This window comes from Pteropus alecto, unplaced genomic scaffold (genome assembly GCF_000325575.1).
Source record: "Pteropus alecto unplaced genomic scaffold, ASM32557v1 scaffold13, whole genome shotgun sequence".
NCBI classification, from domain to species: domain Eukaryota; kingdom Metazoa; phylum Chordata; class Mammalia; order Chiroptera; family Pteropodidae; genus Pteropus; species Pteropus alecto.
In genome coordinates, this window is record NW_006434373.1 from 10,211,949 (window position 1) to 10,231,873 (window position 19,925).

A 19,925-nucleotide genomic window follows, 5' to 3' on the forward strand; every position below is an offset into this window, starting at 1 on the left:
AGAAAGATGTTTAAAGGCCTACCACTGAGAAATACACCAGTATCTAATGGATTCATATCTGAGTTCTAATTTTTAAAAAACAGATGATGCCTATTACAGTCATGTGCCGCATAACGACGTTTCTGTCAAAGACAGATCGCATACATAACGGTGGTCCCATAAGATTATAATGGAGCTGAAAATTTTCTATCACTTAGTGACATCACAGTGCAATGCATTACTTAGGTGTTTACGGTGATGCTGGTGTAAACAAACCTACTGCACTTCCCATCATATAAAAATATAATACAATTATGTATAACATAATATTTGATAATGAGAAAAAATTATTTTACTGGTTTATATATTTACTATAATACACTTTTATCATTATTTTACAGTGTACTCTTTCTACTTATTAAAAAAAAATTTTTTCCTATAAAACAGCATGCCATGTTCCACTGGCAGCAATCTCATACATTTCGTGTTTACTGTGTCTCCTGATGGCATCTTTTTCTCTTGTGATTTAATGTCATGTTGTTTTGTACAATAACATGCTGTACAGGGTACATGTAGCTTAGAAGCGATGTCTATATCATATAGCCTAGGTGTGCAGTAGGCTGTACCATTTAGATTTATGAAAGTGAACTCTGTGATGTTTGCACAAAATGACAAAATCACCTAACAATGCATTTCTCAGAACTGATCCCAATCGTTAAGCAGTGGATGACTGTATTAACTAGACCCTAGAAAAAGAAATAATACTCCTACAGTTAGTTTCCAAATGTACATATAACTTTATTACTCAAATCAGGTAAAGGCGGAATTTTAAAAAGAAATAAAAATTCAAAGTTATATCAGCACACAAAATCCAGCACAATACCAAAGGAAAATCACTATGAGTAATCAAAATTTATTCCAGGATTGTGAAGGAAATGTATCAAGAGTTCATAACATTAATAAATTAAAGATAAAAGCCATTTTTCCTTATTAGTAGTAGTAACTGGTAAACAACTAGCAGTTTTGACTACAAGAAGGGACGGAGATTTTACAAGCTTCTAGAGGGAAAAAAATTTTTTCTTACCAAGTGATCAAGAGTTGGAATATATCACAATATCAACAGCAGAAATCAAAAAAAGCAAAACAAGGCCTTCAAAATGCTAAAGGAATATTATTTCCAATCCAGAATTCTACACTCAAATTCTAGAAAAAAAAAAAAAAATAGGAGGAACTCTTTTAGGCAAAGATTTCTTAGGTATGACACCAAAAGCACAATCCATAAAAGGCAAATTTGGTAAACTGAGTGATATCAAAATTTAAAAATTTTGTGCTTCAAATGTTACTATTAAGAAAATAAAAAGATAAGCCACAGGTTGGGAGAAAATATTTGCATATCATATATCTGTATCAAGAATATATAAAGAATTCTTACAGCTCCATTAATAAGATAATAAATAAACCAATTTAAAAGTGGGCAAAGGATGTGAGTATACATTTCAACTAAAGAAGATATAAGCACATGAAGAAAGATCTGATATCACTAAGCATTAGGGAAATGCAAATTAAAACCACAATGATAGTACTTCATATCCACTAGGATGGCTATCATCAAAAATACAACAAGCAACTAGGAAAATACTCAAAAATATATGAGAGATACTGGATTAAATTATTATATAAATCAACATATAAGGCAAAATTCACAAAAATTACAAATGAATATTTTTAATAAAAACACTTGTAATTCAAATGAAATATAAACCTTGTATTAAACTTTATGTTTATCAAATTGGCAAAGTAATATTTTAATCATGAATGCAAAAAGAAAACAACAACGACAACAAGCAACTACTGTTCAAGAGGATGTGGAAATGTGTAGAAACTAGAACTCTTATCCATTAATCACAGAAATGTAAAAAGATGCAGCCACTTTGGAAAATAGTTTGACAGTTTCATAACTTACCACCCAGCCCAGCAATTCCACACAAGACTTATAGGTCAGTGTTTACAGCAGCATTATTCATAATAGCCATAAATTAGCAACAATTAAAATATTCACCAACTCGTGAGCGGATAAGTAAAATATGCGATATCCACACAATGAAATACTATTCAGCAATAAAAAGAAAAGTACTGAAACACACTACAGTAAAATGCTAAGGAAAAGTCAGACACAAAAGACCACATATTATATGATTTCTTTTATATAAAATGTCCAGAAAAAGGAAAGCTTTAGAAACAGAAAGTAATGTAATGGTTGCCCTGGCTGGAGATGGAAAAAGAGAGTGACTGCAAATATGCACAGGGATCGTCATGGGGTGATGGAAACGTTGTCCAACTTCTGCTGTCAGTAGCAAAACTCTGTAAATTTACTAAAACCCATTGACTCGCCTTAGTCTGCCTCGCCTGCTATAATAGAATAATATAAATTAGGTAGCTTACAAACAACAGAAATTACTTTCGCAGTTCTGGGGACTGGGAAGTCCATGATCAAGGTGATAGCCAATTCAGTGTCTGGTAAAAAGCCACTAGTTCATAGATTGCATTCTTGCTGTGTCCTCACATGACAGCAAGGGAAGGTTCCTCTCAGGGGCCTCTTTTGTAAGGGCAAGAATCCCATTCATGAGAGCTCTACCCTCATAACCTAATCACCTCCCAAAGGTCCCACCTTTAAATAGCATCACATTGAGAGTTATATTTCAACATACAGATTTCAGAGGAACACAAACATTCAGTCAACTGCATTTATATACTTAAAATGGGTGACTCTTATAACACACGAATTATACCACAATAAAATTACTGTTTTTTTTTCTTTAAACAATGTTAATGTAGAGTCATTTTTGCTCACGTGAATGTTATATAATTTTGCTACTATGCACTGGTTCTTAGAAAACTACTTAAAGATATGCTTTAGGAAAAAAAGGAATAAACTAACAGTGTTTAAGTCAAAGACCCAGGATAAAAGAAATCCAAAAATGAGGAAGTATAAGAATTCCTCAGGACAAGATGGGTAAATCTCAGCTAGAAGCCAAGACGCAAATGTAGAGGACAATTAGTTCAGACTACAACAGGTCAAAGGAAACCAGAAATTCTACAAAAAAAAAAAAAGAGAGAGAGAGAGAGACAGAAAACTCTATGTGTTTTGAATATAATGAAACACAAGACAAGTTTGTGGATAAATTCTTATAAGCATATGAAAAACTAAGCAATAAAAAAAGGAATTTTTAGTTATAGAGAAAACAAAATGGTCCATAATCTTAAGTGACAACATGACTGCTATGAATAGTGTTCACACTGTGGTCATAATAAAATCCAAATACTGAGTTAACCCAAATGACATAGTGATAGTAGAAGGATGGGAAGTGTGCATTTGTGCAGTAGGTGTGGGAAGGAGGACAATGGCATATGTCATCTTACACAGATGAAAGCTGATAGAAAAAAAACAAAATCAATAAGGACCAATATTGATTTATCTATTAAAAAGATACTAAAAATATTAAAGAATCAGCTAAAATCATTAAAATTGGCCAGAGTCATCAATACCAGGCTCTCCTATTAGAAGAAGGCAACAATTATCCCTAAATCAAAGTAGAGAAGCAAGAGTTTTCTCCTGCCTTTTCTTCCCAAGAGCAGAACTGGCTATTACCTACACAAAACTGTAGTTCCCAATACTTATCAGTTCAAAGAGCCTTCCCTCTTCCAAGTGATTTCTCATTTCTCCTTTATTTTTCCTTTCTTTTTTCTTTTTCTTTTTTTGTTTTGTTTTGTTGCTTTTGGTAGTTAAGAGTTGATACTGTGTCAAAATGCCAGTAACATTAATTCAGCAGTTTCAAACACCATACTTTTATTCCAGGTGAAAGTTTTTCAAATGTAAAAATAACCTTATTACTCATCTTAGAATTCAATGAATACAGTATCCATGGATATCTCTAAATAATAAGTGCTTGGTTCAAAAAGAAAAAAAACAAACAAAAAAAGAATGAACCTAACCAAAGGTGAATTAAAATAAAAAACTGATTAATCAGGAAGCTATGGTAACATGCTGATGGTGACCGTGAAAGCAAGTTAAAATACAAAACTAAGATGAAAGATACTGGGAGACTCACACCTACAGAAGAGAAAGTAATGTTATAATAATGTAAAACTAATAATAAAAACAGCTAAAATGAAGAGTTAGGGAAGACAGTAGGGTTAAAAATAAATGTCGATTTCCCTTCATTTTTATAAAAGGGAAACAATACGGTCTTTGAAATTAGGATATGAAGAAATTTCATGACAAAAATATAAATGGTTTTCATAATGATTTTTCTTATTAAGAACATCCTTTAGGAATTACTATCTCTGGAAAATTAGAAACATTTATCTAATAGTTCAGCAATTTCATCATTTTAATTTCTTTTTCTTCTGTTAAATATAAATAAGCTAATCCGAAAACATACAGAAGAATAAGAGTAATGAGAAAGGAATAGTCCTACTAAATACAGTATTATAATGTATAGATATGTACACAGTGTGGTACTGTACATGAATAAACAGTAAGGTTTAAAAAAGTCAAGTAAATAAATATGCATACATATGAGAATTCAGTTATAATAAAGGTGCCTTCTAATTACTTTAGAAAAGTGTGATTATTCAAAAATATTTGTGACAATCAGGCAGCTATTGAAAAATAAAACTCCAGATGAAGTGAAAATTTCACCAGGAAAGATAAACTAAGTACTAGAAAAAATCATGGAAGAAAAATGTTTATCATGGAGTAGAAAAAGCCTAAGTATATCAGACCACCAAAACTAATAAAAGATTTAAAAATTCAATTGCAAGATTTAAAAACAAAAATTTCCTGCACCAGAAGAAAAAAACAATATCCAAAGTCAAAGAGACAGGCAACAAGAGAAAAATAGCTACAAATAATATCTGTAATGTTTTTATATCTACATTTATTTGTTAATCCTGCTGGGAAACAAAAGTTTCTGGATCAAAGAAGAAACCTTTGTTGCGGTGATAAAAATGTGGTATAAAGAATTTACTTTTCCAATATATACTCTTTTCAACCATTTAGATTTTTTCTTTTACTAAGAACTACCAATTCTTAGTATTATCATTCAATAAAACAAGAAACTAAAGTTATTCATGCAAAATTACATATATTTTAGTTCATGAAAATTTTGTTAAAATAGCATTTTAACAAAATTCTATTTTTTAGTAGAGTATTTCTACTACCTATCCGTATCTTTCATATACAGAGAGAAACAGGTAAGATGTGTACGGGTGGATATATATGTGAGCTTCTACCATAAGAAGTGAATACACACCATTCCAAGCAAAGCAAGTAACATAATAAAGGCACGCAGAGGTCAAACTGAAGGCACATTCAAGGAAAAGAAAGGAATCTCTCTTAACTAGCAGAGCACTGAGAGATGAAAGCCACAGGAAAGAGAGACTTGTGCTGCTAAAGTATCTGAATTCATCTATAAGCAACAGAAAATTGGTGACTTAAAAAACAAATAAACATATAGAATATTCTGAGACATAAATTCTGACCATACTGAGAACAAAACCAGTCAATTGAATGAGGTATTTATGCCAAATCTGGTGACTTTTTCAGTGTTATATCACTTTACGGAGAAACTCTATTTGTTATTTCAAATTTTGCTCTTAAGGAAATCTAGCAAAAGGAAGATGCTTCTCACATTTCTGTTACCAGAAATACAAAAGTGTAAGTTCTGAAGCCAGAAAAAGTGATAGTTCAATCAATAAATTTCGAGAAAAAAAGAAAAGAAAATTATAGCCCTCCAGGCTCAAACTGAAACATTAATTAGAGGTAACACATATCTTAGAAGATAAAGAATTTGCTGAATGTGCCTTAAGTATTATAATTTAAGGTTAGTAAATAAAGAAAATCTAGTAAAAGAATATTTGATTTGTTTAAACAGTATCAGAAAGAAGTCTTTGAAACATGTAAGAATGGCTTTCTGAATACTATGAAAGCCAGGATTCTTTTTCATGTCCCCAGTTTCAGCCTCCCACTATCAAATATACCATCACACAGATGCATTCCTAAAAAATCAAAATTAATTTGTCTGGTAATTGACAGGATTACTGTCACTGGAATTAAATGCAAGAGAGAAAGCAATATTAAACATTAGATGGAAAACAAAGGTATCAAAGTGTGTTATTAAATAATATAGAGTTTAGTACTGGCAGATCTCATATCATAAAATTCCTTAAGAATTTAATTTTTTTCCTGAAATTCATTTATAATCTTTTTTGAGAATATACAACATAATTTTCTGGCAAGCCATCCAAGATACAAAATGTAAAGATAAATACCTAAAAGATATAGATGGACTTCATAGAATTATTTGATATAAATATCAACTTTTGGAGGTCCTGCATCGAAAATAACAATGAGACAAACTTGAAAAAACTTATGGACTGAGATAAATGAGCCAGAAATAAATGGGGAAAAAAATCACAAGAACACAGAATCAAAGTGTTCTAAAAAAAACCACTTGTTATTAATTCCATAAATTCTGATAAAGCAACCAAACTAAACAATTTAGTATCTCTTGTATATAGAATATAATACAAATGTTTTATAGTCACTTCAAATTGCCCTCAGGATATTATAAGCTATTATTCTCATCGTGACACAATAAAGTCTCCATTTTAATCAAAAACATGAGTTCCCACCTAATTATCTAATTAGATAATTTTGTTATAAAGACAAGGTTAATCAAAATTAAATTAATCTCCAAAAGGAAAATTCTGTCACCTCTAATCATATTCACAATAGAGAATAGGCTAAAAAAGTGATTTCAAAAGAAGTATCTTAAGTTTTAAGCAACAACTACTGAGTTAATAACCACATAAACTCTATAAATATTTATGATATTAGTCTCAAAATGCATCTAGATACATAATTTCTACTGTAGCAAACAAAAATCAGTCCCATTATTTGGTAGTTATAATTTATTATAACTATAGGGTCATATTTTTCTTTTTTACACATAACATAGATTAAAACTTTGGTGACCATATTCATTTGAAAATGGTGAACTGGTACTTAACCTTCACTCTAAACTCCTTCTACAGTACTTTCCTATACTACAGAAGAAAGAAGGTTAAAAAACCTATTCCCAGGCTCCCTTCCAACTGAAGTTCTCAATGCAACTGGATGAGGTTCTGAATGTGTCAATCAAACTCATATGTATGAGATTTGGAAGGGAAAAGTAGGGCAGCAGTGAAGCATAAGGCATCGTTCTGTGGGTTTCCCATTGTCAAGAATGAGTGTGAGTGTAGGAGTTTTCTGAAACAGTATCCCAGCATCCACTTACTAGAGTTGGTTTTGGAGGGTGGGTGTTGAGACTCGGGGCACATGTTTATCTAATCTACAGGCATAATGTACCTCTAAATCCATCTTCTTGGGACCTGTGCTCACAATTACCTGGGCCTAGATAGCAGCTGGCAGATGGGTCTTTTTAAAAAATATCAAAGAGTTAAGAATATAGGAGAGAATTATCAGCCAAAACCCAAAACTGAAAACAAAGAGACAGAAGTCTAACACGTCACATCATTTTGGCCTAAAGCCATTTGACATTCCAGAAAAAATAACCAGGAATTTAAGCTACACTTCTGGACAATTACCTGGGCCTAGGTAGCAGCTGGCAGATAGGTCTTTTTAAAAAATATCAAAGAGTTAAGAATATAGGAGAGAATTATCAGCCAAAACCCAAAACTGAAACCAAAGAGACAGAAGTCTAACATGTCACATCATTTTGGCCTAAAGCCATTTGACATTCCAGAAAAAATAACCAGGAATTTAAGCTACACTTCTGGTGGCATTGCAACATTAAAAGTACAACCACAAAGACCAGGAATCACCAAAAAAGAGGACAATGATGAACCACCCCCACTTCAAGTGGAGGCCATGAAGAAATGCAACCTCAAGATAAGAATGAACTGGAAGAAAACCAACCATCCTCTAGAACAGCAACTGGACTTTGTATGCCCTTGGGAGTCCATGGAACCTCACACTTTGAACCTGCATTACTGTAGTCAGAAATCACAACTATTCACAGGCATGTGGCAGAAAAACTGAAAAATCTCTATACAAAAGAATTATCACTCTAGAGTTCAATTTATTAATAAGAGCAATTTTTAAAATAATCTGTATAAAGATAAGAAGGCATACAAGGAAGCAGACATCACAATCAAGAAGTAGCAAAGACAACAGATACCAAAGAAGTCATAAGGCTCCAGATATTGAAATGATCAGACGCACACTACAAAACAAATAAGTTAATTATGTTCAGGAAAGGAATGTCAAACTTAAAACTTGGTTAGGAGATAAGTGTTGAGTCATATTTTTTAAAGAACCAAATAGAAATTCCAAAAATATAAATTAATAAAACTAGGAACTAAATGGGTTATTAAATACAGCTCAAGAAACAGTAAGGAAGATAGGTCAGAAGATGTCCAAAAAGGCTGAAAAATATCAAAGAGAGGGTTAAAAACACCAATGGTATACCAAGAAGTTCTAACGTAAAAGTTTTTTATATATAAATAACTAGAAATCCAGAAGAAAGGGAAAGAAAGGGAAAGAGATTTATCAGAAGTGATAATGATGGAGAATTCTCAAAAAATGTTGCAAGGTACTAATCCATAGACTCAAAAATTCAATGAATTCCAAATATATATGTACATTAATCAGAAAAAACTGAAGGAAATCTGAGAAAAAAATAAATTCCTAAATGGTACTAAAAAAGTAATTATCCCCAAATAAGCAGAAACTGGAATGAGAGCTGAAGTCTCAACAGAAATAACTAGAGACACAGAAATAATATCTGCAATGAGTTGAAAAAAATACTGGCCAAACTAAGAATTCTCAGACTAAAAACACCTTTCATGAGTAAAGGACAAAATAAAGTCATTGGCTGTCAACAAAGAGTTCACCACAAGCAAACCAGTGAAATAAGAAACATATTGGTCTCTGCCCCTGATTCCTGACACAACACTCCAAAATCCCTCATAATATCTTGAGTGAAAAGAGCACCTTTTGTTCTAATGAGGTGACTCTTGATGGGCTCCTGAATGGACACTGGTCTGTGAAAGGATCAAGCCAAGATTAAAATCATGAAACTTTCAGTTTCATGAAACCATCACCCTCCTCTGGAGAAGGAGAAGGGCTGGAAAAGGAGTTAATCATTGATTATGCCTACGTGATGAAGCTTGCTGGAAAATGAGTTAATCATTGATTATGCCTACGTGATGAAGCTTCCATAGAAATCCCTAAAGTATGAGATTCAGAGAGGTTCCAGGTTGGCAAACACCCCCATGTGCCGGGAGGGTGGCATGCTCCAATTCAATGGAGCACTGAGACCCTTCTGGACCTTGCCCCATGTATCTCATCTGGCTGCTTGCTTGTACCCTTCATCATAGCCTTTATTATATAACAAGCTAGCGAATGTAAATAAATATGTCCCTGAGTTCTGTAAGTTGTTCTAATAAATAATCAAATCTGAGGAGGGAGTCCTAGAAACCCCAATTTATAACCAGTCCATCAGAAGCTATGAGTTAAGGAAGTATGTTGTAATGTATGTATATAGGTTCTACCAAAAGATTAGAAGTGTATATAACTCCCAAACTAATACAGGCGTAAAATTAAATAATAGCTATTGCAAAAGCAAACCAAAAAAGAAAAACTAAAGAGTTAGAACAAAAATATAGCATTTTAAAAGCCTCTAACTTTAAACCCAAATATATCACAGTTTACATTAACTTTCTACAGAGCGAATGGTCTGAGTACAAAACAAAGATCATCAAACTTAGCTAAAAAAATTATACACTGCTTACAGAGACACAGGTAAAATGTCTGAATGCAGACAGGTAGAGAGCAAAAGGATGAAAAAAAGACATACCATGTAGAATATAACCACTGGGGAAGAGGCTGAAAACTATTTTGGGTTCTGACCATCAGGTGCCTCCCCACCACCACGGCGGAGGTAAATGTCCCCTAAAGATCCAAGAACACGAGGACTGAGTAAGACCAAGGCTGAAAGAGAACAACGGAAAACACCCTTCCTGCAACCACCAGCAGACTAACAAGGGTTCAGTAACAAGAAGAGTGCCCTCTGGGTAAGAGGCCAGAGCATGAGACAGACACATCTTCTGAAACACAAGATCAGAGGAAAATCCTAAAACTAAAGGTAGACTAGAAACCATCTGCGACCTAGTGGTACATGAAGGATAAGCACAGCAATAAAAAAAACTTAACCCCTACTCAGTTCCCGCCTGGAGTGACTCAATTCCGCCTCCACCCACAATGAAAGCCGAAGGGAAGAAAAGCTGATTCCACTTCCAGGCATAAGTACCATTTACTACTCTCTCTCTACTGTCCTACACCTCTGGGCTATCAGCCCCCAACTCTCAGCCCTAGGGAACCACTAAGCTATTTTTCGTCACTACAGACCACATATGTTTATCTTTAAAACTTTTATTGTTAAATATAACATACAAAGAGAAAAGTGTGTGTAACATGCATGTACAACTTAATGAATTCCTGACACATTTGTGTTTTAAATTATGTACTGCATTAAATAGTGTCTCTTGAAAACGCATGTCTGCTCAGAACCTGTGACTATGACCTTTTTGGAAATAGGATCTTGGCAGATGCAATCGGGTTATAAGGACACCAATGACTGGTGTCCTTATAAAAAGAAGGAAATTTAGACAGAGAAACACAGGAAGAGAGGATGTCATGTGATGACTGAGGTAGATATTGGAGTCATGCTGCCAATAAGGCATGTAGGCAGGTGCCAAATGTTAGGAGAGGAGCAGAGAACAGATTCTCACTCAGAAACCCCAAGAACAAACCGAGACTGACAATACCTTGATTTCAGACTTCTGGACTCCTGAAACGTGAGTGAACACGGTTCTGTAAGCCATCTAGTTTGTGATAATTTGTTACAGCAGCCCTAGCAAATTAATACAAATCACATAAAACTGGAAACAAACTAAATATCCAGAGAAATAGAACAGATAGTAGCATTTTCTTCAAAAGAGTATCTTATGGGAGTTACATAAAACAGGGTTGAATCTCCTAAGCATAATGTTGAGAAAAGAAGCCAGGTACAAAAAATTATATACAATCCCACTAAGTTTAAAAAAAAAAAAAAAAAAAAAGGCAAAATTATACTGCTTGTGTGTTTAAATTTCAAAGGAAGAACTGTACAGAAATGCAAGGAGTTATTTGGGATTCAGTCAGAATAGTAAACAGATCTAGGGAAGATGGAAAAGGAATGGCTGAGAAGGGGAGAAGTTGGAGGGCAGGGGTCGAAGTACTGGCATTTTGGTACTTCTAGACCCAGCTGATGCATATACAGATATTAGCTTTATAATAATGTGTTTGACTATGTTTGTGTTCTATGTGCTTTTCTCTGTTATTTGTAGTTTACAATTTAAATAAAAGAAAAAGGGAAGAATGAAGAAAATAAAGCCACCAGTTAGTAATAGCACCAATACCTTCCTGAGACCTTGATAGGAACCGAGGAAATATGTCTCTAAAGTCAACAGTCACAGGGGCAGCCATTTGATTTCTCAACCTTGAAACTGGCAGACGTGGCTGTTCTTCTGTAAGCCAGGTTGGTGGTATAGTTCTAAGAGTCATTCCTGGAAGCTCACTCTAGATACCTTTCCTTCCTTCATCCCTTCCAAAGGGATCAATTTGTAAGCACTTAATACCTTTCTGTTTATCATATCTACAGTAGTACCTCTTAACAGTACATGAACCCTAACTAATGGGGTTCATCAAGAGAGGTTCAAGAAAAAAACCAAGTGGGATTTCCTATACGAAATATTAACAGTAACAAAGCAGAAGGGCTAGATACTGACCACCAAATTAACCTGATATTTATCTGTCATTCTGAACAGATGTCTTAGCACAAGCACAAAAACCAAATCTTTATTTAAAACTTTATAAAGTTGATTTTTAACTTTTATGAAACAAAAAGGGGTGGGTGAGGAAAATTAAAGTATAGAGGCACGGAGAGGAATAAAAAACAGCTTTTGTTACCTGGAGTCTCGTATTCATTTCCAAGAAATAAAAATTCTTCTTGGAGTCCACAAGGAATTCTACAGTTCCAGCAGAAGAATACTTCACTGCTTTGGCAAGAGCTACGGCTTGTTCTCCCATTGCTCTTCGAGTCTCAGAATCCAGAAAAACGCTACAAACACAGAAAGAGTAGTCTACTTTTTCAACAAAAATCAAGTTATCTTTTGTGAATATATGTATCAATTTAAGATTTCATATTATGTGTTTTATACATGCTTATAATACATGCTTATTGTGTTATTAAGCACAACATGTTTAAATAAATCAACTTTGGATTTTCATAAAGCATTTGAACATTCCATATTATATTGTAACTTCAATTGGTTTATAAAATATACCACTATTTCAGTCCGTAGTTTCAATTAGTAAAATTTAACATGTATAGTCAGAATCACTTCAAGCTAAAATTGGAAGAAAAATAAATTCTTGGAAACTAACATACAATTGGATCCTCGTTGGTCATGGATTCTATATTTGGACATTTGCCTATTTGCTAAAATTTATTTGTAACCCCAAAAATTAATCTTGCAGCACTTTGTTGTTACTCATAAACAAGTTCAGAGCAGCAAAACATTTAAGACCCCTAATATGTGTGTTCTCAACTGTGGTCAAACAAGGCGACATTCTTCCTTCTTGTTTCAGATCTCCGACTGTAACAGGTTACTGTTCTTTTCACAGGTTAGCCATGTTTTTCTCATGGGGGGAAGGGAGTGATTTCACTATCTAAAATGGCCCAACTGTTGTGCTGACTTCAGTCTGGTATCCCTAAGTACAAGAGGCTGTGATGTGCCTTATGGAGAAAACATGTACGATAGATTAGCTTCCCTCAGGCATGCGTTATAGCACTGCTGGCCAGTACTGTGAATTCACCGCTAATGAATCAACAATATGTATTAAATAAGGTGTCTCTCAACAGAAACACATATAAAACAAGATTATGTATTGATTACTTGGTGAAAATGTTCTAACTAGAGGCTCGAAGGAACCTAACCTTGTATTTTCCCTAAGAGCAATACTTCAGTATTCACTGAGTGTTTACAATGACTTTATAGAAGATAACTACCACAAATGACAAGAATGGACTATACATAGTAAAAGTCCTCAAAACTTTTGTTTGGCAATATGAAAATCACCTTCAAGCAGGCAAGTAAATCCTTCCAATAAACCCTGAAAAAAATATTACCAAATAATTTTTGCATTTTCGCAGATTTTGCTTCTATGCAAAATAGGCTCTGAGAAACAAAACACTGACTACTTTTCTATTTGTGGATTATAACTATTCTCAGATGAATAAGATTAAGATAACATTTTATAAAATTTTTAGTCTGGAATAGTATAATGAACTTGCATGTACCTGTTTCCCACCTGTAATAACTCCTACTATATACCACTCTTGCTTTACCTACGCGGCATGTCCACTTTTCTACCAGGTCAACTAAATTTTTCTTTTTAGCAAATCCCAAATTAGGTATTATTTTATCCATGAAAACTTCCTTATGTGTTTCTAGGAGATACTCTTTTGTAACATAATCACACTTTAAAAACTAATAAGAACTCCTTAATAGCATTTAATATCCAGTTAGTATTTAAATTTCCCTGATTCTCTCATAAATATCTTTTACAGCTAATTTCTTTAAGTCAGGGTCCACATAAGGCCAGCTACTGCATTTGACTGGTTTTCACATCTTTAAGATTCTTTTACCTGGTAATGCTCTATTCCTTTTTTTCCTTTTTTTTTTTTTTTCCCTTTCTTTCTTTTCTTAGCCAAAATCTGCTTATCTTCCTGTCTCATTCTTCACACTTTGGGTTTGGCTGCATGCCCCCCTACTATGTCTTCTAACATTCATATATTTCTATTTCTTATAAACTTCTGGTTAGATCTAGAGCCTTGAATAAATTCAGATTGGATTAGTGGGGGAAGGGTATAAAGAATACTTCACAGGTGGTAAGTACGCTTCCTACCCTTTCCCTTTTGGTGATGTTAGGATTAATCATTGGATTCAGGCGTAATGAATCTTATATTTGCCTATTATAAATAACAGTTTTGCATTAACCTAACAGGTATAGGTATAGATGACACCTTAACAGTAACTGGCTGACAAAATTAATGCAACCCAAAGAAAGAAACCCAACTAAAGAATAACATCATAATATTTGAGAATCTCGAGTGCATTTTTGCCCTGTCTGGTCTCATCTTTTCTCTTATCATAAGCTGTGCTAGTGACACCCAGAGCTATAAGCAACTTCATCACTGCACTCTAAGCACAGGGGTAAATTCTTATTCTAGGAACTGAAAACTACACACTCCATTTATTTTCATATTTCACAGTACACAAATATATATCGTCATTACTGATCAGTTCCAGTTTTTTTTATTCCTACTGCTATAAATTCTTTTTTTCTTTAAATAGATGAGATGCTCATATAAAAACAAAAACAAAAACAAAAAACCTTACATTTCTAGGCAAAGAGAGAGAAAGGAAATAAAAATCATAACTCATGGCTTCCAGCCTATGAAAGATTTTTATCATAGGTAAGGCTTGAGTTTTGAATAAAAAAGAGAAAGTTAATTATATTGGAAGTAATACAACGGAAAACACAAAATTTTGCAATAAAAAAAGATATCAGAGACCATCGTTTTTCTACCAGAATCCATTGTCCCCTTCTTCCACATGACGAATTTTAGCTAACTTAAGGAAAAAAGACAGTTACTTAAGGAAAAAAGACATTTCCCAGCCTCTCTAGCAAAGTGACTAACTTCAGATCACTGCCAAGTCATCAACATAGGCAGGTTCTAGAAAACTTCCTAGACTCCGTAAAGCATCCTTTTTGCCTTTTCTTCCTCATTACTTCCTATATTCTGTTTCTGGGCCATGAGCTACGTGGGCATACCCCATGTAGGTTGCAGTGAACTGTTCTTCACAGAATCGTGGCTGGTTTTTAAGCATAGTGTCCCAAGAGACAGAAAGTAGAAGCTGGCAGTCTCATTAGGCCTGGGCACAGGACAGCTTTGAGTAGTCCACTGGTCAAGCAGTCACAGAGCACAGAATCAAGGGAGGGAACATAGATCCCTCCCCCAATTCTGCAAGGAGAGAGGTGACAAAGGATTTGGGGACCATATTTTAAAACCACTACAGCATACAATATTTTTAAAACTAATATAAAGTAGGATCTGATTTTTACCATTATCCTGTGATTAAAAATTTATTAATATCCACATCTATTCTTTTCAGAAACTATACACCCATTATATCAAGGCACATTGGCTATGTGATTAAAGCTGGCTATATTCCTTAGAGCTTGGTTACTACAAAAAAACAAAAACAATGTACACTCAATTGGGATTTTTAAGAACTACGAGAAAACCAGAATACAAATACCAACCCAGCATCAATTTAGAAATAAAGTTCCATGAAACTGCTATACCAAACACATGAAAGGTGACTTGGAGAAGAACTCAAAGTAGTTCTGATAAATCAAGGAATTTCTAAGAACCATGCCCCAGAAGCCTTTTCATAGTAGGATAAATTCAGGAAATTCAGGATCAACTTTATGAAACCACCACCAATAGGAGAGCCTAGAAAGCATATACCCCAGAAATTCCACATGCCCAGAAACATCCAAAGGGTCTGTATTACCTAGAAGCCTATGGGAGTCATAACAGGTTATCTACCCAACTTTTTCTTCTAATAAAACCCCAACTTTTTTGTCAAGTATTCTCTTACTTTCATGCATTAAAATACCAAGGAAGATCAAGCAGCAAATTCTTAATTATAAAAACATACATTAATATATTATACCATGGCTGTTAAAGCAATTTTAGCCAATAAAATGGAAAAGAAATATAAAAGCAGATTATTGTAAATGTTCATTGGGAAAAACTCTTACCTTGGTGCTTCCTCCACCACTTTCTGATTTCTTCGCTGAACTGAACACTCTCTTTCATTGAGCCACAAAGCATTCCCGTGTTTATCACCTAAAACCTGAAAGAACAATAACCATTTGAAAAACTATATAGCCATACCCATACAGCATGTGGCCAATTAACATTTTCTCCATGCAACACCCCTTGGTTTTTAAAACTCAAACCTCATAGAACATATATGTTCCTCTTCTGGTTGATGCTAATGGAGAAAAACTTTATATTTACAACCCCTAAACTCAAAGCATTTTTATCAAAAAGACTTGAGGAAGAATTCTCATGTTTCATTTTGAATACACTGGGGAAAATACTGGCATCAATTGTACAAATTTTGTGAAGGACACTGAGTGTCAATAAAAAGTATATGTGTTCTAAACGTTTCAGGATTAAGGAGTAGATGCTTATTACTGAATATATTAAGTTCACAGAGGTAAATGCTGTTCTAGAAAACAAAAAACTAGGCATTAATTTTAGCTCCAAACAGCTACGCAACCTCCCTGGGTAAGTCATCCTGTTTCCTCATGCATTATCAATGGCATATAATATAACCTTAATATTTTATATGGATACTGAAAAAACGCAAAAAAAGATCACTATTATAAGATAAATTGTAAAATGGTTAATATATGACTGTAAAGTTAATTTTTAGAATTAAATATTCACTTATCTGAACTTCAAGAATGATTCCAAACAAAGAAAAACATTACAGTAATGGAATGTCAATAGGTGGAATTTTATTTCTATGACTGTTAAAGATGGCTGCATGAAGTACGACTAAAAATATTTCAACATCTTTTTTTATTCTAGTTGACAAGGAAATGAAAGTAGACTTAGACTCCAAGAAATAATGCCATAACCAAGAATCCTCAGAAATATATCCAACTGTAAAATATTAGATTCATATATAGAATCGAGTTTGTTTTTCTTTAAACTGTATGTTTTACTCTAAATGGTTTTTTTCTAAGTTGTCGTTTACTAGGTTGTCAATAAAACTAATGTGACAATTACTTATCCCATTAAATAAATGAAGAGACTAGTAAACAGACAACACTGTAATAAAAAGTGCTCATAAGGGAAGTGAATCTTTAAATGCATCGAGTTTTTAAAAAACCTAATACAGCCTTTTACGAATACACTTGTACTTAATATGGAAAATTCTCTCAGATATACTGCTTACTAAAAAAAGCTTCATTGTAATAGACTGTTCCACATAATGCAAAGACCTTTAGCATCCCTGGATCCAGCCCACAAAATGTCAGTAGTACCCTGGTTGATGGTGCCATTCGAACTGCCTGTGCGCAGTTCCAGCACAAGAAAGGACACAGTATGTAATAGCTCATGTAAAGCATAACAGGTGATATATACTTCATAGACTATGACAGGATATTCAAGACATAGTAACCATAATATAAACCAGGGAACTTGGAGATAAGGAAGAAAAAGACGCTTACTTTTCAATGACTACTCTTTATCCTGTGCACAAATTACTCAATATAAATTGAAAAAATAAAATTTGAAGAAAATAAGTAAATAAAAAACCTTTCAAGTGTAGATCAGATATGGGAAACATCTTTGTTGCCTATTTAAGCTACTGCAAGACACTTTCATCTACGTTTAAAAATATAACCTGAGCTAAATGCCATAGCTAATTAAACTAAAAAGCTGATGCAAATATATAATTACTTAACATAATTTAACAAACATTTATTGACTATTAGTAATGTGAAAAGGCACTGGCCTCATTGCTGGGGATGGCAAATGAATAAGAACTAGTCTCTGCCCTCAAGAACTTCTTGGTCTCTTATTCCCCTTCGTAAGGTATACAAATGTCAAATCACTACATTGTACACCTGAAACTAATACAATATTGCATGCCAACTATAATTTTTAAAAAAATTTTTTAAATAACTTATAGGTCTATTAGAAAAGTCAGACAAGTAAAGGAAAAATAACATAAGTAGTCATCTAGTAGCAAATAAGTGGTTGATGGGGAATATAGAAAAGGGGAAATTAATTGTCCCTTGGAATTACAGAAGTTACAGGAAATACAGAAAGAGCACCCCAAATACTTCCCTTAAATTACAGACTTAAATTATCAAACAGCCTAGTCAATACCTACACTTTGATATCTAATGGCATCTCAACATCATTGATTTGTCCAACATCGTAAAATGATTTCTTCCCTAAAACATGCACCTCCCACAGTCTTTCTCATCTCAGTAAAAGACAATCCCGTTCTAATTCCAGGCCAAAACCCTAAAGACATCTTTGATGACTTGTATTTTTCTTACATGTCACATCCAATCTTTTAGAAAATCTGGTCTACCTTCACAAAATATCCAGAATTCAATCATATCTAACCACCTTGACTACCAATGCCTTGGCCCAAGCTGCCACTATCTCTCACCAGAATTACCACAAGAAGCTCTTAAGAAATCTCTCAGCTTCAATTACTGGTTTTCAATTGTTAAGAACCAGTGAACACTGTGTGCCTCTCTTTCACTGCCTTGTTGAATGGGGGTATTTACCACAGTGCCATATCCTTTTCTCATCATTGTATGAGTGGGTATCACAGACTGTCTTTAAATTCACAGGTCTTTCCACCAGAAGAACTGCTTTTGAGGAACCACACACAAGAATTCTTAACTAGACCTGGACCAAGTCTCTAGAGGAGATCCTGGTCTTGGAAGAAAGGTGAGTATATTCTGCTAAGAAAGGACATGATCACTGGAAGTGAGAGAACGGGCTGCAGTAGCTAATATCCAAAGATGACCCCCAGTACAAGACAAATCACAGTAGTCACACCCTTGCATAATCCCATATGGCAATGACTCTAGGCTAGCCAGAGTAACTTGTGAAATGTCACAAAAATTATTCTGTGCCTGTCTAAGCCTAAACCTTAAAAAGGCAGGACAGCTCTTTCAAGCAGTTCTGACAACCAATGCAAGAAGTCTGGATATCCATATAGAAATGCCACCTGGAGTAGCCATATAGAAGTGCCCCCAAGACTACACAGGAGAAAGAGAGGCCCAACTGCCCCAGAGTCTCAGATGAGCTCATCTTTAAGTTGACCTTCCAACGCACTTGATGTTTGATGTTCCAAATGAGTCGAAGCCCTAACATGACTACTGCCCCAGTGTACAGACACCACATGAAGCAAAAGACATGCCCAGCTGAATCCAATCAACCCTCAGAATGATGAGAAATACTTAAATGTTGTGCTGTTTTTCACTTTGGCAAAACATGTATAACATACGATTTACAATTATAACCATTTTTAAATGCACAGTTCAGTGGCATTAAGTACATTCACATTGAAGTTCAACCTTAAATGTTGTTTCATATCATTGCATTTTGTGGTGGTTTGTCACTCAGCAACAGACAACTGAAACATATAAAATAAACAAGTGGACTTAAAAGGACACTAAATACAAGGCTAATATGTGAAACCAAATTATATTTCTATATACAAGCAACAATCAATAAGTAAATAAAATTTAGAAAAAATATTTATAATAGTATCAAAATTATCAAATATCCAGGAATAAATCTAATGAAAGATAAACTTATATACCCGAAACTACAAAAGAGTGCTGAAATTAAAGAAGACCTAAATAAATAGAGATATTCTAGTCCATAGATTAGAAAACTCAATACTGTTAAGATGTCAATTCTGCCCAAAATAATCTCTAACTGCAACACAATCCAAATCCTATCAGGTATGTGTTGGATGGCAGGGGGATGGGAGGGTTGTGATGGGTGCAGGGAATGGACGGATTGACCAGTAAAGTCTAAAATTTCCTTGTAAACACAAAGTACTTAAAAAGAGTCAAAACTGGGGGAGGCAGATGGGACAAAAGGGGTTAAAATGTGGTGACAGAAAGAAATCTAACTGTGGGAGGTGAACAC

At 34.1% G+C, this 19,925-nt stretch overlaps 1 protein-coding gene across 2 annotated transcripts in view; it reads right to left on the reverse strand.

The window, feature by feature from the left end:
- PCCA (propionyl-CoA carboxylase subunit alpha) overlaps window positions 1-19,925 on the reverse strand; it is a 337,827-nt gene that overhangs the window by 181,733 nt on the left and 136,169 nt on the right. For both annotated transcript variants that reach the window (XM_015587373.2, XM_015587371.2), the window contains exons 11-12: window positions 15,983-16,077; window positions 12,056-12,206 (exon numbers count right to left, since the gene is read on the reverse strand). In XM_015587373.2, coding sequence (XP_015442859.1) covers window positions 12,056-12,206; window positions 15,983-16,077 — 246 coding nt within the window. The remainder of the gene's footprint in view (window positions 1-12,055; window positions 12,207-15,982; window positions 16,078-19,925) is intronic.